Genomic DNA, 17,660 nt, shown 5'->3' on the forward strand with positions numbered 1-17,660 from the left:
ACAAAACTATACTACCTCTTTTTCCCCATAGATTCTAAATGCCTTTTTGCAAGGGGCTCCCTATACAACGTTCCTTCAAGTTAAAAGTAATTTTTTCACCAGTAGCCAGTGCCTATAATAAACCGCATTGGACACTAAAAGATTATTCAGCAACCCTGGAACTTCCTTTCATTTTACTTGCTTAGAATCTATTTAAGTAAACAAATCGTTACAATTTTTCAGAACTATATGAGTTAGAATTTTCATTACAAATCTGAAAGTGCAAAACTCCAGAAATAGTGAAAAATAAGAGCTTGGTCACTTTTTGAGTAGAAAAATTTAGAAGATAGAGACTTGAAGTAGAAATCTTTCAAATACCAGAGGACACAAAAGGAGAATTCTCTTTCTCACCAAAACCAAGTAAGGAATAGAGCCTTAGCTACTGGCTGCCAACCCCAGGTTGAGACCCACCTATCCCCCTAACTACCCCAGAAATGAACACACTAGTAAGTGCATTTATGAAGTCAAAAAAATGCTTCTGATTACAAAGGTAAACTTAATGGGATATGAACAGGTGTCCAAAGGAAGTAGTTCTTAAATCCCTCTTGGTTGGTCTAGGTCAGGGGTCCTCAAACTACGGCCCGCGGGCCACATGCAAATACAAATATTCTATTTGTTCCCGTTTTGTTTTTTTACTTCAAAATAAGTTATGTGCAGTGTGCATAGGAATTTGTTCATAGTTGTTTTTTTTAAACTATAGTCCGGCCCTCCAACGGTCTGAGGGACAGTGAACTGGCCCCCTGTTTAAAAAGTTTGAGGACCCCTGGTCTAGGTAAAGAACTTGCAGAGCCTGATCACACTGACAGTTGCAAGGTTTACTTAACCTCAAACTTCTGTAACTCACTTCAGCCTCACAGTCAATATATCAAACAACACATGTACTGAATGAACTCTTGGGTGAATAGGTCAAAAGTGCTAAAATACAGACTTCATTAAAACTTGTTCAGGCACCCTCGCAGGAGGATACACAACCCCCTACTCACAAGCCCTCAGGAGAGAGTGACAAGAGTGGAATACTTACTGAGGCTGCAAACTGTTGTAATATAGTGTGTAGAAAGTGCAACAAAAGATGAGTAGAATGGCTCATACTGCTTCTCATGGTGCAGGATTTCTGATTCACTACAAAGAAAATAATTTGGCCAAGATTTATTTAGTGCTTACCATATGCCAGATACCCTACCCATTCATTTATAGGTATTATCTTACTTAATTCTTATAGCAACCTTACTTGGAAGGCACTGTTATCATCCCTACATTCAAGACTGAGAATGTGAAGCTTAGAGAATTAAAATTAAATACCTGTTCAAGGTATCTGGTTTAGTGAATGGCAAAGGATAAAGGAAATTCAAGTAAAAACATAACAGGATACCATTTTGTCCTATATTACTGATTGGCAAAGACCAAAATCTAATAATATCGTGTACTTGCCAAAAGGGGTAGCCCAAAGCCCTTAAAATACTGTTCATGGTAATACAGATTACAGTGATCCCTTATGAAGACCAAACAAGACTAGTCCATATGCAATAACTTTATAAACAATCAGTAACTCAAGGGAGGAAATTATCTAATTGTTGCCCAAACCTAAAATTCACTAGGTACCAGAGTTCTCTTGACCCCACTCCTTTCCTGGTAGAATACAGCTAGATCACAACAAATTTGGTGATTTTTTTTTTTTTAATCCTCACCTGAGGATATGCTTTTTACTGATTTTAAGAGAAAGAAACATCTATGTGAGAGAGAAATATCGACTGGTTACCTCCTGTACGTGCCTCAACCAGGGATCGAACCCACAACCTGGGTATGTGCCCTGCCCGGGAATTGAATCCACAATCCTTTGGTGTACAAATGATGTTCCAAGCAACTAAGCCACCTGGCCAGGGCATAGATTCAGTGATTTTTAATCACATCCCTGATCTTTGGCTGAAGAAATGCCCTCTTCAGTGAAAGTCTAGAGCCCAACTAGGTCTAAAGGCTGGATACATTTATGTCATTCTCTCTTTCAAATCAGATGCTAATCCACAATCCATGAAACAAGAAGGCAAAAGACTAAACTGTATTTTATTAACAAGCAGAGCAATGTGGTTACATAGTTTCCTCAATGAGTTAATTCTCTAACCACAAGTATCAGCCTAGGAAGGGAAATGTAAACAGTAAGGATTCTACCCACATGCCAAAACAACACAGAAGCCAAAAGGCCAAGTTCAAGATTCAGAAGGTGCCGATGTGAATGATGAACTACCTCAAATAGCACTTAAGAGTCTGGCATTGCAAACATTTTGCTATTTGGGGATTTATCATGGATAAATGGGTACTTATCAAAGATCAGTTACTTATCTTGTAACAACTCTTTCACCAAGAAAAAATATTTATGGAACACACGATGTACAAGGACCTTCCTGCCCACCATCGATCATTTCTCCTTATTTGTCAGGTTAACAAAAAGGAGGAAACAAAAACCTTTAAACCAAGTAGCAAAGTTCCTAGTGACCATCACATTAATAAGGGACATACCACATTGAGCAGAAAACTCCCTGCTAAATCCCCTTACTTCTACATTTACTTAATTGTTCCTTCACTTCCATCCTTATGCTTTCTTATTCATTGTTCTAAAGTTTTTCCACCCCATAATTTGGTGTATTTTACTGAGTTGTTAATCTTCTCTGCTTTATTTCAAAACTTCAGAGTTGCTTACCCCCATGTTTTCTGTTGAATAGGTTTATCAAAACTACAAAAAACAAACAAAAAAACCCGGCCATCCGAAGGATGAACTTACTGTTTTCATTCCCAGTCAATGAAACAGATGCAAAATATATGAATAAACTCATTTAATTACCTGGTTCAATGTTGCCCCAATTTGATTTAACAAACCCTATTCCTGCCCTAGAAAACACAATTGCCTTATTCCAATAAAGAAACAAGAATGCACTTTGCACCTCCTAGCAGTGGGCAAGAAGACACCTGATGGGCGGTGTTGCTCTTATATCTGTCAGAGGCTAAGCAGACATACAGTCCTTAGTTCATCCTAGCTTGATGCCTGTGTTGGTGGCCAGAGCTGTTTCATGCCTGGAGCACTTTTTTAAAAATAAATAAATAAATAAATAAATAAGAATGCACTTTGGGGGAAAGATGGACACTAGCATAGGAGGGGAGAAAATGGAGCAGTCTTGAGCTCCACTTATAATTTGCTTAGGGCAAATTAAAGATAAACCTGAGGAAATTAGTTTTCAAACCACTTGAAGGAGGAAATAGACATGTGGTCAATAACAATGTCATATCTCTTGACTTTAAAGAAACAAGTATGTATGAGTCACCTAATAAAGATGTGCTGCCACACTTCCTGACCCCATCCGCATTCCCTAAGAACCTGATGGCTATCAGAGAATGGAAAGAAATGAAAAAAAAAAAAATGGACAAGAAGTTAGGTAGGAAGGGGAAGGATGAAGAAGTTGAAGACAGATCTAACACAGAGGGAGAAAAATAAAGAGACTTAAAAATTCTTTCCTCTGGGCAGTCAGGCTATCTTCCTCAAACATCTGATCTGCTTCTTCTAACTTTGCAACAGCACCTCTGACACACTGCTGCAAGACGGGGTGTTCATATTCCACACAAAATAAATGTGATGCAGAGTACAGAGGGGAACAGCAGCGAAGCAGGCAGGTCAGAGAAATCCACTTCGACATGTAAATAAAAAGAACTGAAAGGGTCTGGATATGTCTAGTTTTTTTTTTTAGGAAGAGGTAGAAATCTGAGAGGGCAAAATAAAAGATGAAGGATTCACCTCCCTTCTCCCTCTTAGATTACATACTTTTCAAATCTTTTGGGGGAACTTTGGAAACTCCACTAACCCCTTTTACCTCATCAGAATCATAAACTCCAAGTATAGAATCCATTGTTTACTTGTTTCATGATACAATCATGAAACAAATAAGCATAATGAATCCATTAATGAATTATATTTTAAAATAGCGTATGTTTTTTGAACATCTGCTCTATGCCACATTTAATACACATTAACCAAAGAACTGGAAGCTTTCAGATATGTCCCTCACATTCTTGACAAACCTGGGGTGAATGTGACACTAAGACAGGGAACATTAACTAGTACCAGAACTAATTTCACAGTGATACTCTATCAGTTGGTGGTGGGCTTTTTTTCTATAGTCAATCACAAACATATGTCCGATAGCATATAAATGCAAAAGAGCATGGCATTAGCATCCCTCTCTCCCTTTCAAGATCTTTAGGAAATCGCCCTAGCTGGTTTGGCTCAGTGGATACAGCGTCGGCCTGCAGACTGAAAGGTCCTGGGTTCCGGTCAAGGGCACATGCCCAGGTTGCAGGCTCAATCCCCAGTCGGGGGCGTGCAGGAAGCAGCCGATAAATGATTCTCTCTCATCATTGGTGTCTCTATCTCTCTTTCCCTCTCCCTTCCTCTCTGAAATCAATAAAAATACATTAAAAAAAGATTTTTAGGAAATGACTCTGCCTTATCTAATGAGGCTGTTGCAACAGCTTCTGCCTTCCCAAGTAGGTCTCTCTGGCTTAAATTTTATCAAATAACTGGGAGGCAGAGATTCAAAGAGGCTTATCACTACGGAGGCCAGGACAGCCTAAGAAGGACTGGCTCAGAGGAAAGAGCCAATTTCTTTTTGTAATCAACAAAGAGTCCATTGCCCTAACCGGTTTGGCTCAGTGGATAGAGCATCGGCATGCAGACTCAAGGGTCCCGGGTTCGATTCCGGTCAAGGGCATGTACCTTGGTTGCGGGCACATCCCCAGTGGGGAGTGTGCAGGAGGCAGCTGATCGATGTTTCTCTCTCATCGATGTTTCAAACTCTCTATCCCTCTCCCTTCCTCTCTGTAAAAAATCAATAAAATATATTTAAAAAAAACAAAAAAAACAAAAACAAAGAGTCCATCAAATTGTTCAGAGACAGCCATGCTCACCACCATATCTTGCACAAAGTTAAGAAAGGATATTTTTTTATAGTACCTTAAAACATAAGGCTACATTCAGCAATTATATTAATTCCACGGGTAACATGTGCTCCATTAAGCTGGTTCTAGCTCTATTTCTGGTCTGGAAAAGTAATGGTGTTTAAAAGACTTTCAGTCTTTACTACTAAAAGACATGCTAGCCACAGACAGTAGAAATAAAAATAACTCCCCTTTCTGGGGGAGTGGGTGCAAGCTAGAAGGGGTCAATGGGGAATAAAGGGGAACATCTGTAATACTTTCAACCATAAAGATATTAAAAATAGCCCTAACCAATTTGGCTCAGTGGATAGTGCGTCGGCCTGCGGACTGAAGGGTCCCAGGTTCGACTCCGGTCAAGGGCTTGTACCTTGGTTGCGGGCACATCCCCAGTAGGGGGTGTGCAGGAGGCAGCTGAGCTGATCGATGTTTCTCTCTCATGGATGTTTCTAACTATCTCTCTCTCCCTTCCTCTCTGTAAAAAATAAATATTTTTTTAAAAAGATATTAAAAATAACTCCCCTGTAAAGTAAACTCAGATTACCTTTTTCTTTTAAAAATCCAATGACACTTTCAAAAGTACCTTCCCAGTTTATTCATGCTAATCCATTCCTCCTTTGTTTCCTTAGTTTGGTTACCAAGCCAAATATAACAGGGTCTGGACCTAGGAATTTTTTTTTTAACTACCTTTTCTTCTAATCCAAAGGTCAATTCCAACTATAAAAGTATGAAAGAACAGGGGCAGAAAGCAGAATAGTAGGGTACTGAGCAGTCTCTTAAGACATTTGTCATCATCCCCAATAGTCAGAAAAGGAGGAATTCAATGGGTTAATAGGCTGCCAATTAGAAAGTAAGAGCTGGCATGATGGAACCAGGACATCAGAAAGGGAAACAGAAAGTAGCCGATTGCACAGAAAAATAGAAGATCCCTGGAGGCAAGGAAGAAAAGCATAGCAGGCAGACCAGGAAAAAACCCACAGGAGCTGCAGAAGATGAAAGCGGAACCACAGGAGTAAAGCAGCAGCCTGGGCACCTAAGCAAGCCCCCCACAGCACCTGCACAGCACGGGCTCCGATCTGGTCCTATACTCAGTGGCCACAACTTGATATTAAAGAAATACTTCCATCGTTCTGACACCCTCATTTCATTTTTTTGAAAGGCAAATAAATCTTGAGAAACACAATACTGACAGCACAGTACTAATTTTTGTGTTCCAAATCAGGGGTTGGCAAACTATGGCCTGCAGGCCAAACCCAGCCAATAGCCTGTTTATACAGTCCACATTTAAGCATGGTTTTTGTGGCCCTAGCCAGTTTAGCTCAGTGGATAGAGCATCAGCCTGTGGACTGAAGGGTCCCAGGCTCAATTCCACTCAAGGACATATGCCCTGGTTGCGGGCTCAGTCCCCAGTAGGGGGCATGCAGGAAGCAGCTGATCAATGATTCTCTTATCATTGATGTTTCTCTCTCCCTCTCCCTTCCTCTCTGAAATCAATAATATACATCTTATATAATAAAAGGGTAAAATGCAAATCGACCAAACAGGGGAACAGAATGAGGGGTTGCTATGGTGGTCAGTGCGCTCCCACAGGGGGATCGCAGCTCAGCCAGAAGCCAGGCTCATGGCTGGCAAGTGCAGTGCTGGTGGCCAGAGCCTCTCCATGGCAGTGCTAAGGATGTCCAACTGCCAGCTTTGGCCTGTGGAGAGGGGACCTAAGCCCTCAGTTGGACATCCCCTGAGGACTCCCAGACTGTAAGAGGGCGCAGGCCGGGCTGAGGGACCCCACCCCCCAGCCACCGGGCCTCTAGTATATACATAAAAGGAATGGTTTTTGTGGAATCTAATAAGCAAAATAAACTAAGAAAAAAATAGAAACAGACTAATAAATATAGAGAACAGATAACAGCTGTCAGAGAGGAGGCGAGATGGGGAGCTGGGTGAAAAAGATGAGGGGATTAAGCAAAATACAACAACAATACTCAGTCCACAGACAACAGTGTGGTGATTACCAGAGGGAAAGGGAGGTGAGGGGAAATAGAAGAGGGTAAAGGAAGGATAAATGGTGATGGAAGGAGACTTGACTTTGGTAGTGAACACACACTACAGTATACAGATGATGTTTTATAAAATCGTACACTTGAAATCTATATAACTTTATTAATCAATGTCACCCCAATAAGCTCAATCCAAATGTTTTTTAAAGCATGGTTTGGACATTTATTAATGGCTGAAGAAAATCAAAAGAATAACATTTTATAACATGAAATTCACACTGTGGTGACCACAAGTAAGATTTGGGAACACTGCCACGCCGCCCATTAGGGGGCCAAGTTGACTAGTCTATAAGACGACTATATGGCTTGCAAATGTCTGACTCCTTAAGAAAAAGTGTGCCAACCTCTGCTCTGCACCAAACTGAACACTGAATATGGTTAGTTGTTTTTAACTACAAGAACTTGTAAGCCAGATGTTTCTTTTGGAAATTTTTCTTAAGATCACATTCTTCTCATAAAGTCTGAAGAGGACACACAGGCTTTCAAAGTTAACTGAGCCACAAAAATCAGAACAAAGACTTTGAGGCTCTTGCCTTCCAATAAAAGTTTGTTGCTAAATAGCCATCAGTTTGGACCTCTTTTCTAAACCATGAAGGGAGGTCTTATGAGTGTCCACAAACTCCGGCAGCTCTGATTATCGTAGCTAACATAGAATGTAGGAGGGGCCACCATTACTTATGGGGTGAAATTCAAACCCAGTTTGATGCATTTGGTTTTGGCTCCTTCTACAGGTTGGAGGAAGCTGCTTAACTATTATAGTTTTAAAAGGCATGGGCCCATCCCTGGCCAGTTGCTCAGTGGTTAGAGCATCGGCCCAAGGACTGAAGGGTCTCGGGATCGATTCCTGGTCAAGGGCACATACCTAGGTTGCAGGTTTGTTCATTTGATCCCTGACAGGGTCCAGGTGGGAGTGGGAGGCAACCAATCAATGTGTCTCTCTCACGTCAATTTTTTTTTTTCTCTCTCTCCCTCCCCTCTCTCTTCCACCCTCTCTGAAAAAAAATCAATGGAAAATAATAATAATAAAAGACATGGGCCCAGAATAGCAGATGTATGGGAGGGTGTCAACAAATGACTAATAACCTACTCAGCTCACTTACACAAAAACATAAAAGCAAATATTCTTTTAAAAGCATAGCATTGTCCATTATAAGTAACGTGACTGACGAGTATAATTCAGAAAAAAATACCACTAATCCAAATGTTTCAAACAGTTAAAAAGAGGCTACATAATTTCAGAGCAGTATTTTTGATATTTGTTTACATCTCCAGAACATTCTTGGCTTAATAATTATATAGAAAGATCCAGTCTGTAAAGTTAACTGTGACCAAAACTGTTACCAAACCCAACTATTATTTCATTATAATTTCTTTTTAAAAAGTGCATCCAACGCAACACAAACCTAACAATAAGCACTGTAATAAAATATTTCAAATCATGGCCTTTCCTTTAGTAATAGATAGCAATTTCTAACCTTCTGGGTAACAATTAGATATACTCTTGTTGGCATGAAGCTAAAATGACCCAGTTAGCGACTGCGGGGAGCTGCTGAAGCAAGGAAGGGTTGGCTAGAAAAATGAAAAGGAGACTGGCCTTAAAAGCACGTCTACCATTGCGCTGATGAAAGACTGCTCCGAGCCAGGTAAGTCCGGCAGGGGCAAGCACCGCCCTCCCATGAACATAACCCTCGCCGTCTCAGAATCTCTGCACACAAGGGCCAACCCATCGACGGGGTCCCCCCACCTGGAAAGGAGTCTGAAGCCACGTTATTGAGAGAGAACGAGAACACAGAGCCTTCGGGGAGATGACCTCTCAGACGCACACACGGAAATGCTCTCGACCCCAGACCGTTATGGCAGACACACACACAGTAAGGGCAGCCCTCGACGAAAGCCACCCACGGTCCCCAGTGGCTTCAGGAGCAGAAACAGCACGTGCCCCGGTGACTACAGCCCCTCGGGGAGACCGTTATCCAATTGGGCGGCGGGCCCCCAACTTCAGCCCCGGGCTCCGCTGGGGCCTAGGCGAGGGGCATGAGTGCCGGCGAGAAATGCAAACTCATCAGCGCTTTGACCTCAGCGCAGGGGGCAGCCCGGGGGACACTCCCCTCCGGGCCAGGTGCATCGCGGGGTCACTCACTCACGAACCGGGGCGACCGCTCCCTCCCGAGAGGCCGCCCTCCGAAGTCCCGCTCGGGAGGGAAACTGAGGCACGGATGATTTTCATGGGCTGGTAGAAGGCACCCCGGACAAGCCCACGTCCACCACGGCCGCGGAGCCCCGAAGCCGTGGCTGGGGCGGAGGTCCCCGCGAGGCAGCAGGCGGCCCGGGAAGGGGGTCCAGACGGTCCCGCACGACCTCCCCTCCCCCCTCGCTCCGCCGCCCCGCCGGGGCCGCCGCCCGGTACCTCTCGATGACTGAGGCCACCAGCTGCGGCAACTCCTTCATCTCGAAGGCGGAATAGGACGCGGACAGCAGGGGCCGCACCGCCACCTCCCAGCCCGGGGTCGTGTCCACCCCCGTCGCCGGGTCCCCGGGCGCTGGCGTTGCTGCCGCTGCCTCTTCGCCGCCACTCGTCGCCATCTTCCGTCGTACTCCTGCGGCTCCCTCCGGGGGATTGCCACCGGCCCAGCGCCGCCTCCCGGGAGGGGGCGGAAGTGACGCAATCGGCGCGTCAGACTGCGCGCCGCCGTCGCCGGCCAAAACACGCGGCGCGCGGGGACGGCCTGCCTCCGCCCCCACAGGCGGAGCGCGGCGCCCGGGCGGAGAGGCCGGGCTTGCTGCGCCTGCGCAGGACGCTGCGCTTCGGGGAGGGCGGGCGCGCCTGAACCTCCGCGCCTGCGCCCTGGGAGTCGTTCGTGACGGTGGGAACCGAGTGGCTGCGCTTCCCGGAAAGGTGAGTTGAGCACTTGGTTTCAGGTGACCAGACCAGGACTGCGGAAGTACATTATGAATCGCGAATATAACGGCTCCGGCCCGAGACCGCTAAGGACCAGACGGGGCGGCCGAAGCCTGGTCACTCACGCACCTCTCACCCCCCAGTGCTCCCTATAATAATACTATTACAGCTCCTTGCAGTTTACAAAGCGTCCCCTTCCCCACCACCTCCGCTATTATGGTATCACTAGTCCTTACTGCCTTCGCACCCACATCCCCTTTACGTGTTGATTATCCTCGTTAGTAATTTTACCAGCTCGTAGTTGCATCGCTCTTTCCAGTTTGCCGCATAAGGTCCCATTTTCCCTGTTTTTCTACCAGCAAAGAAAGAATGTAAGCTTTTATTCACAGGGCATAATGTCTATAGATTTTATTGGGAGGGAATGACCTGGACACCAGGTTTAGGAGGAAATGGCCGTTTGACTCCAGGAAAGGTATGCGTGCATTAAGGGCATTCTTGTGCACCTGAGATCTTGGCGGACGACGTCAAGCACTAGGCCTGTGGACCACAGTCCGCCTGAATGGAAGAACCTTTGCAAGACCAGGGGAGACTATGAAAATCCTGAAGCCCTGAAATAGCCCAAGTTTGGGAAGAGCTTTTGTGTGATGCGGATGAACAAATTGGTACCTGTGGTCGATCTGCACTCTTAGTAAGAAAAGACCTATTTCATACTAGAAATCAATTCAGTGAAGGCCAGTCTTAGAGGAAACCATGGCTTCAGAATTAAGCAGCTATAGCTGAGCGGTATGGTTTAATGGGGGAGTACAGACCAGGAGGGAGCTGGGAAAGTTCTATGTCTTGACACAAATGGTGGTTAGGTGTACAGACACACAATGCTATTTATTGAGCTGTGTACTTGATGTGTACACTGTAGTGGTTATAAATTCTACCTCAATCTAGCAATAACAACAACAAGAGGTCCATGTCACTGCAGGATCCCCAAAGGCAAGATATTTTGGCTTTCTTTTTTGTTTTCCCAAAAATATTCCATCTGATACAGAGTCGCTTGAAGTAAACTCTAATAGATTCTTTGTGTTTAGAAACCATTAGGTGAATAAACCATGGCTACTATTGGCTCCCAGCAGCCAAAAGAAGTCAATCTGCTCTCAAGCTTTTAGAAAGTTACAGGAACCAATAGTCAGTGCATACTTTGTGGAAACTCCTAATGCAGCATTGAATACTACAAATAGAGAGTAGCTCCATTTTGGTAATTCACAAGGAATAAAAATTGTTTTTAATACCAAGAATATAAGGAAATAGCCCTGGCCGGTTTGGCTCAGTGTATAGAGCATCAGCCTGCGCACTGAAGGGTCCCAGGTTCAATTCCGGTCAAGGGCACCTGCCTGGGTTGCTATCTCAATCCCCACTGGGGTGCATGCAGGAAGCAGCCCCAATGATTCTCTCTCATCATTGATGTTTCTGTCTCCCTCTCCCTTCCTCTCTGATATCAAAAATATATTTTTAAAGAAAAGAATATAAGGAAATAGATTGGAAACCTGATTCAATTTAGTAATAGGATACAGTCATTTGTAACCCACAAATATTATTTTCCCCATAATAGTGCATTTTGTATGGTAGAATTTTAAAACAGAAGAAAATGTGCCTTGCAGTCGTCTTGCTTTGAGACAAATAATTTTGGCAATTGTGCAGGACGAATACAATGTCAGTTTTACGGAACAGCAGGAAGCAGGACTTATAGGAAACTGGAGAAGGAAAGAACACAATTGAAATTATTAAAATTATAATAAGGTAAATATTCAACTTTTAAGTGTTGAGTAATATAGTCAATGTGAATTAATTGCTTGACTGACAAATTCTTCTACTAGATGAAACTTGGATATATTTATTCAGCTTTAAACAAATAGCACATAAAATTGAAAATCAGAATAGTTTTTTTGTGAAATGTTTTTATATTCCTCAGTTCTGTTATTGCTGTGTTTTTGAATTTATACTCGAAATTTTGGACCATCAGATTGAAAGAGAAAGGAGGAAGAAGGATAAAACGAAAATGTTAAATTTAACATTTGGGGAATCTGGTGAAGGGTATCTGAGAATTCTTTGTACTATTGTAACTTTTCTGTAAGTCGGAAATTGTATCAGAATAAAAAGTTTTTTAAAAAACTTTGTAAATACTTTGCTTTATGATTAGAGTATAAAGACACTTGGCAGGCACTTAACAGAAGTAGTATACTTAGTCTAGGAAAAGTGGAGTCAGATGATCATAATGTATCCTTTGGGGTGGGGAGGGGGTATTCTGGTCAGCAGAAGTGAATATTCTAGTCTCTTATGCATATGCTAGAGCAGTGATGGCGAACCTATGACACCTCTGACACGCGAACTCATTTTTTTGGTTGATTTTTCTTTGTTAAATGGCATTTAAATATATAAAATAAATATCAAAAATATAAATCTTTGTTTTACTATGGTTGCAAATATCAAAAAATTTCTATATGTGACACGGCACCAGAGTTAAGTTAGGGTTTTTCAAAATGCTGAAACGCTGAGCTCAAAAGGTTCGCCATCACTGTACTAGAGGATCAGTGCACAAAATTCGTGCAGCTGGGTGGGGGTATCCCTCAGCCCAGCCTGCACCCTCTCGCAATCCAGGACCCCTCAGGTAGGGTCCCTAGGCCTGGCCAATAATCAGAGCCTATCAGGGCTTTCCTTCTTCCGGGTGCCAGCAGCTGGCCCCGCCCCCCGCGGCTGCCACTGCTTGCCATCTGTGTGGTGCTGCCCCCAAGCCCCTGCCACTGGTCACCTCCCTCTGCGGGCGACAGGCATGGGGTGCGATTGCTTGGCTGGCCTGGGCCTCCCTCTGTGGGGCAATCAATCGCTGGGCCCCCTGATCCATGGCCCCACAGAGGGAGGCCCCGCCCACACCCCCGACACCCGCAATGCTGCCAGCGGCATGGCCTGGGTCTCCCTCTGCAGAGCGATCGATTGTAGGGGCCCCTGATTGATCGCCCAGCAGAGGGAGGCCCCGCCCACTGGGCCAGGGCTCCTGATAGATCCCCACGCAGAGGGTAGCCTAGGCCTCCCTCTTTGGGGTGATCATGGAGCCCCCCTTATCCCCCATTGATCTCCCCGCCGGCTGGTGACCTGGGCCTCCCTCTGCGGGGTGATGGTGGGGCCCTCCGACCAATTACATTGCACCAGCCTTGGCTGGCCTGGCACCAGTGCATGCCATAGCATCATCGTCCAGAAGGTCATCCAGACGGTCATTCCGTTCAGTCGTTCATTCGATTTGCATATTATGCTTTTATTATTATAGATGCCTATAGTAAAAAAACACGCATAGGATTTCACACCCCCTATTCTAACTCCATAATAACCAAGCAAACTTATGATAGCATTTTAACTTATTATCCAGACTTCTTCAAAGGAAAGAACATTATATATATATATTCCGACTAGCAGACGTAAGTATTCTAATCCTCTTTATAATTCCCATCTTCATTATCATCAATAAACTGGCATTCTGCTTATTAGGTTCCAGTCTAGCCTATTTATCACAGCACCTGGGATATAAAGCTTCACCAAAACCGTAAGTAGTACAGTGAAACTTATATGAGTAAACATGACTTTTGAATGTATTTCTGCTTAACTTTTATTCTTTCAGATTGCATGTTTAGGCAATAGTAGACAAAAGTGTTCTTCAGTATAAATGTGTAGCTATTTTATAAAGATGCCTTCTAAATAACCTCAGTCTCTATATTGAAAACGGTACCATCTCAGTACCATGGATTAGAAATGTATATAATCCTAGTGCTGGTGGGAAAAGGGGATTTTGGTTGGTCAGTCTCAACTGACATTACACTCAGACTCCTTGAAAAATGAAGATGTAGGGTGTACACATCCTTTATGTTATAAATCCTTACAGGAAAGATGGTCTAAGTCAGTGGTCGCCGACCTTTCAGACCTCACGGACCACCATTGGTCCACAGACCAACGGTTGACGACCGCTGGTCTAAGTAAATCAAGAAAGACTTCCCTGAAAGAGTACTTAATTGATCTAACAACAATCTCTAATGGAATAACACTGAAGAATTTCAACCTTGTGACCATAAAAAGGGGTATGGGAGATCCTTATTGCTAATATGAGAAGCTGTCTGTGATATCTATAATAATAAAAGCGTAGTATGATAATTAGGCCGGACATCCTTCCGGATGAAGCCAGGCCTGCCAGGGAAGCCCAGGTCCCAGGTGCCAGAGGGAAGCCGTGATATAATCAAGTTGCAGAACGTTATGTGGTCTGGAGAGATACATACCAAATTGTTCAGTGCTTATGTTGGACATAGAGGGTTGGGGAAGGTTTTGAAGGGGAGACTCAACCATTATTTTTTTTTGTATTGTTTAATAATGTATGTCGTCTTTTAAAAAAATATTTTTATTGGTTTTGAGAGAGGAAGGATGAGGGAGAGAAACATCCACTGAGAGCAGAACATGATGGTAACGTATGTAGTCTTTTAATATAAATAACTTGGCAACAAAATATGAAGCAGTTCCTTCATATGAAGTACCAGTGTCTCCATTATTGAAAGGTAGATGGTCCCTCTGCTTGCATTTTACCAAAAATAACAAATAAATAAATGCGACAAAGTATTGTCTACCTTGTTTTGATTATGGAATGATAATTATCAAATTTTGAATATTAAGGTAGTTATAAAGAATATTGTTTTTCAAAGCCTATTTGGACTTTGAGTCTAGGTAATCACAGTTCTCTTTATTTTGTTTATGTAAGTACACATAAATATACTGAGATCTCATTCCTTTTTAAGATAGAAATTATGGTACCACAAAGCTCATTTCCCATATTGATCTTGTGAGCATTTTTTTAATGTAGCATTATAGGGTTTGCAGAGCCTGTGTTCCAGGGCATACCAGAAAAGGTGAGTAGGACTACCTCTTGGCATTTCAATGTAAGAATTCCTTATTAAGTCACCATAAGGCACTATAAATTTAAGAAACTAACGACAAATATCCTGTCTCCTGTGAAGGTGTTAGTCAAAATAGCAGCTTCATGCTTAAGATAGTGGGGAATTCAGAAAACAGTTTACCAATCCCTGGGAGACACAAAATGACTCAAATAATAAAATGCTGGGATGCACCACTGGGGAAATTGTGTGGTGAACAGCCAGGAAACTCGAAGGTTCTGGGGAGCCAAAATCAACAGGGAAGGTTTTAGGGAGGATTTTAGATTTGAGACAAGCCATATTTTGAGAAGGGGAAAAAAGCATTCCAACTAAGGAATGTAGAGAAACAATAATTCATTACTTAAAAACAAAATTTTAAATGAGCAGAAGTCAGTAAATAGTCTTGGAATGATTCTGAACATTGTAGCTTATGTAACAAGCTTTAAAAAAAGAATATCAGTTCATAAGGGTAGTCAAATTACAAATCTAAAATTTCTATCATATTTTGTTCCAGAAAGAATTTAAGGCCTCTTTCATGAAAACATGTTTAAGATGCAGTAGTTGAAAAAACAAATAGAATTAAATAGCATGATTCCATTAAGAACCTGTAACACAAGGACACTAAACTGGCTACCATATGATTAATTATTAGTATTAGTCCACAGTAATTTTTAAAAAAATATATTTTATTGATTGTTTACAGAGAGGAAGGGAGAGGGATAGTTAGAAACATCGATGAGAGAAATATCAATCAGCTGCCTCCTGCACACCCCCTACTGGGGATTGCCTGCAACCAAGGTACATGCCCTTAACCGGAATCAAACCTGGGATCCTTCAGTCCGCAGGCCGGCCGACGCTCTATCCACTGAGCCAAACCGGTTAGGGCAGTCCACAGTAATTTTTGCATTGAAATTTTTTTTTTCTACAACATGCATGTTCTATTTAAAATCAAGGGAGCCCTAGCTGGTTTGGCCCAGTGGATAGAGCGTCGGCCTGTGGGCTGAACGGTCCTGGGTTCGATTCCAGTCAAGGGCATATGCCTGGGTTTCGGGCAGTACGGGGCATGCAGAAGGCAGCTGATCAATGATTCTCTCTCATCATTGATGTTTCTATCTCTCTCTCCCTCTCCCTACCTCTCTGAAATCAATAAAAATATATTTTAAAAAAATAATAAAATCAAGGGAAAATATACACTGAGTGGCCAGATTATTATGACCACCCCATCAGTACAATGAAGTGAATTAGTTATGCAAATAATAAAACCTTGAGAGTATTTGCTTAGGAAGTTTTCAATATTCCATGTTTTTGGAAATGTCAATGAAGTACTGATGGGGTGGTCATAATAATCTGGCTGGACATAATAATCTGGCCAGTGTATTTATGGATGATTTAAAAGAGACAACTATTCTGATACTGAGCCCATAGGGAAATTCCTCTTTGTTCCTCTACATACGATAAACAATATCCTTAACATCTCTAGAATAAATCCAACACCAAGTTCTAAAATCCATTCCTGAAGGCAGGCTACGACAAAATGCTGTCCCAAAAATTCCATCTAGGTGCACAGCTAGGTCCCTGCTGGTCTGGCTTAAGCTAGGGACTGGCTTTAGCTTGAAGAAAAGATGGATTATATATACACTGGGGGTCGGGGACCCAACACACTGTGTCTGAACCACTCTCCTTTGAGTTGTGTTTTTCACTCTCGTTGCTGTTTTCACTTTAATTTTCATTTTATTTTATTGTGTATCATTTATGGTGTGTAAGCTGTACCAAGAGCTTTTTTAAAAAATCATTTTTATTTTATTCTTCAATTACAGTTTACTTTCAGTATTATTTTGTATTGGTTTCAGGTGTACAGCATAGTGGTTAAATAATCATATACTTTACATAGTATTTCCCCTTCAATATTTCCAGTACCCAACTGCCACTATACATAGTTAGTGCAATATTATAGACCATATCCCCTATGCTGTACTTTACATCCCTATGACTATTTTGTAGTACCAATCTGTACTTATAAATTGCTTCACTTCTTTCTCCCAGACCTTCCCCGCCCCGCGGCCCCCCGCCCCCCGCCTTCATCTCCCTCCCCTCTGGCAACCACCAGTCTGCTCTCAGTGTCTATGGGTCTGTTTCAACCAAGTGCTTTTTGTAAGGAGGTGAGATACTGGCCAAGGAGGTCTACATTAACCTTCCTGGGGCGTATCTTCTGTTTGTGCTCAAGAACATGGAGCTATATAGTTTCACACTCTTTAAAGCAGAGGAGAGGAGTAACATCCTCTCTTTAAAATGAAAGAGCCTGACAAAGATTTATGGCTAATCAGAGGCCAAAGGAATGATTAAAGAAGTTTCACGTCTGCTCCAGGGCACACAAAATAGTCAAGGCCCAGAATTCTACTCCATAGAGAAAGGCAGAATGAGTCGACCCCCAATTTAGAATTGTAGACTCTAAGCAAAATAAATATTGGAGGAATGCTAACAAAAATTATTTGGGTTTCAGAAAAGCTTAAACTCTATAACTTGTTTTGGTACTTATCAAATTGAGGGTCAGTGATAAAACTGTATTATCTGCATAAGAGCATGCTCACCCTTCACTGTTGGAGGTAGGGGAAGGGGAGCAAATATCAGCCCCTTGCAAAAGTGGCATTAAATCAATAAGCTACAGTTTTAAGAAGAGGGTGGGTGGGGCAAAACACATTACTATTTAACCCCTCTCCTCCTCCCCCAAAATTTAAAACTATA

The 17,660-nt window shown here is 42.7% G+C and overlaps 1 protein-coding gene and 1 pseudogene across 6 annotated transcripts in view; one reads left to right on the forward strand and one right to left on the reverse strand.

Annotated features, from left to right (window-relative positions):
• Window positions 1-9,683, reverse strand: part of UBR4 (ubiquitin protein ligase E3 component n-recognin 4) — a 133,463-nt gene extending 123,780 nt beyond the window's left edge. For all 6 annotated transcript variants that reach the window (XM_070404214.1, XM_070404211.1, XM_070404213.1 and 3 more), the window contains exons 1-2: window positions 9,475-9,683; window positions 1,061-1,158 (exon numbers count right to left, since the gene is read on the reverse strand). In XM_070404214.1, coding sequence (XP_070260315.1) covers window positions 1,061-1,158; window positions 9,475-9,650 — 274 coding nt within the window. In that variant the 5' untranslated portion in view covers window positions 9,651-9,683. The remainder of the gene's footprint in view (window positions 1-1,060; window positions 1,159-9,474) is intronic.
• Window positions 2,970-3,115, forward strand: LOC139004747 (small nucleolar RNA SNORA48; annotated as a pseudogene).
• Window positions 9,684-17,660: the final 7,977 nt, after the last annotated feature.

This window comes from Myotis yumanensis, unplaced genomic scaffold, assembly GCF_028538775.1.
Source record: "Myotis yumanensis isolate MYYU_CA2020_CCGP unplaced genomic scaffold, mMyoYum1.0.hap1 SCAF_2, whole genome shotgun sequence".
In the NCBI taxonomy this organism is placed as follows: Eukaryota; Metazoa; Chordata; class Mammalia; order Chiroptera; family Vespertilionidae; genus Myotis; species Myotis yumanensis.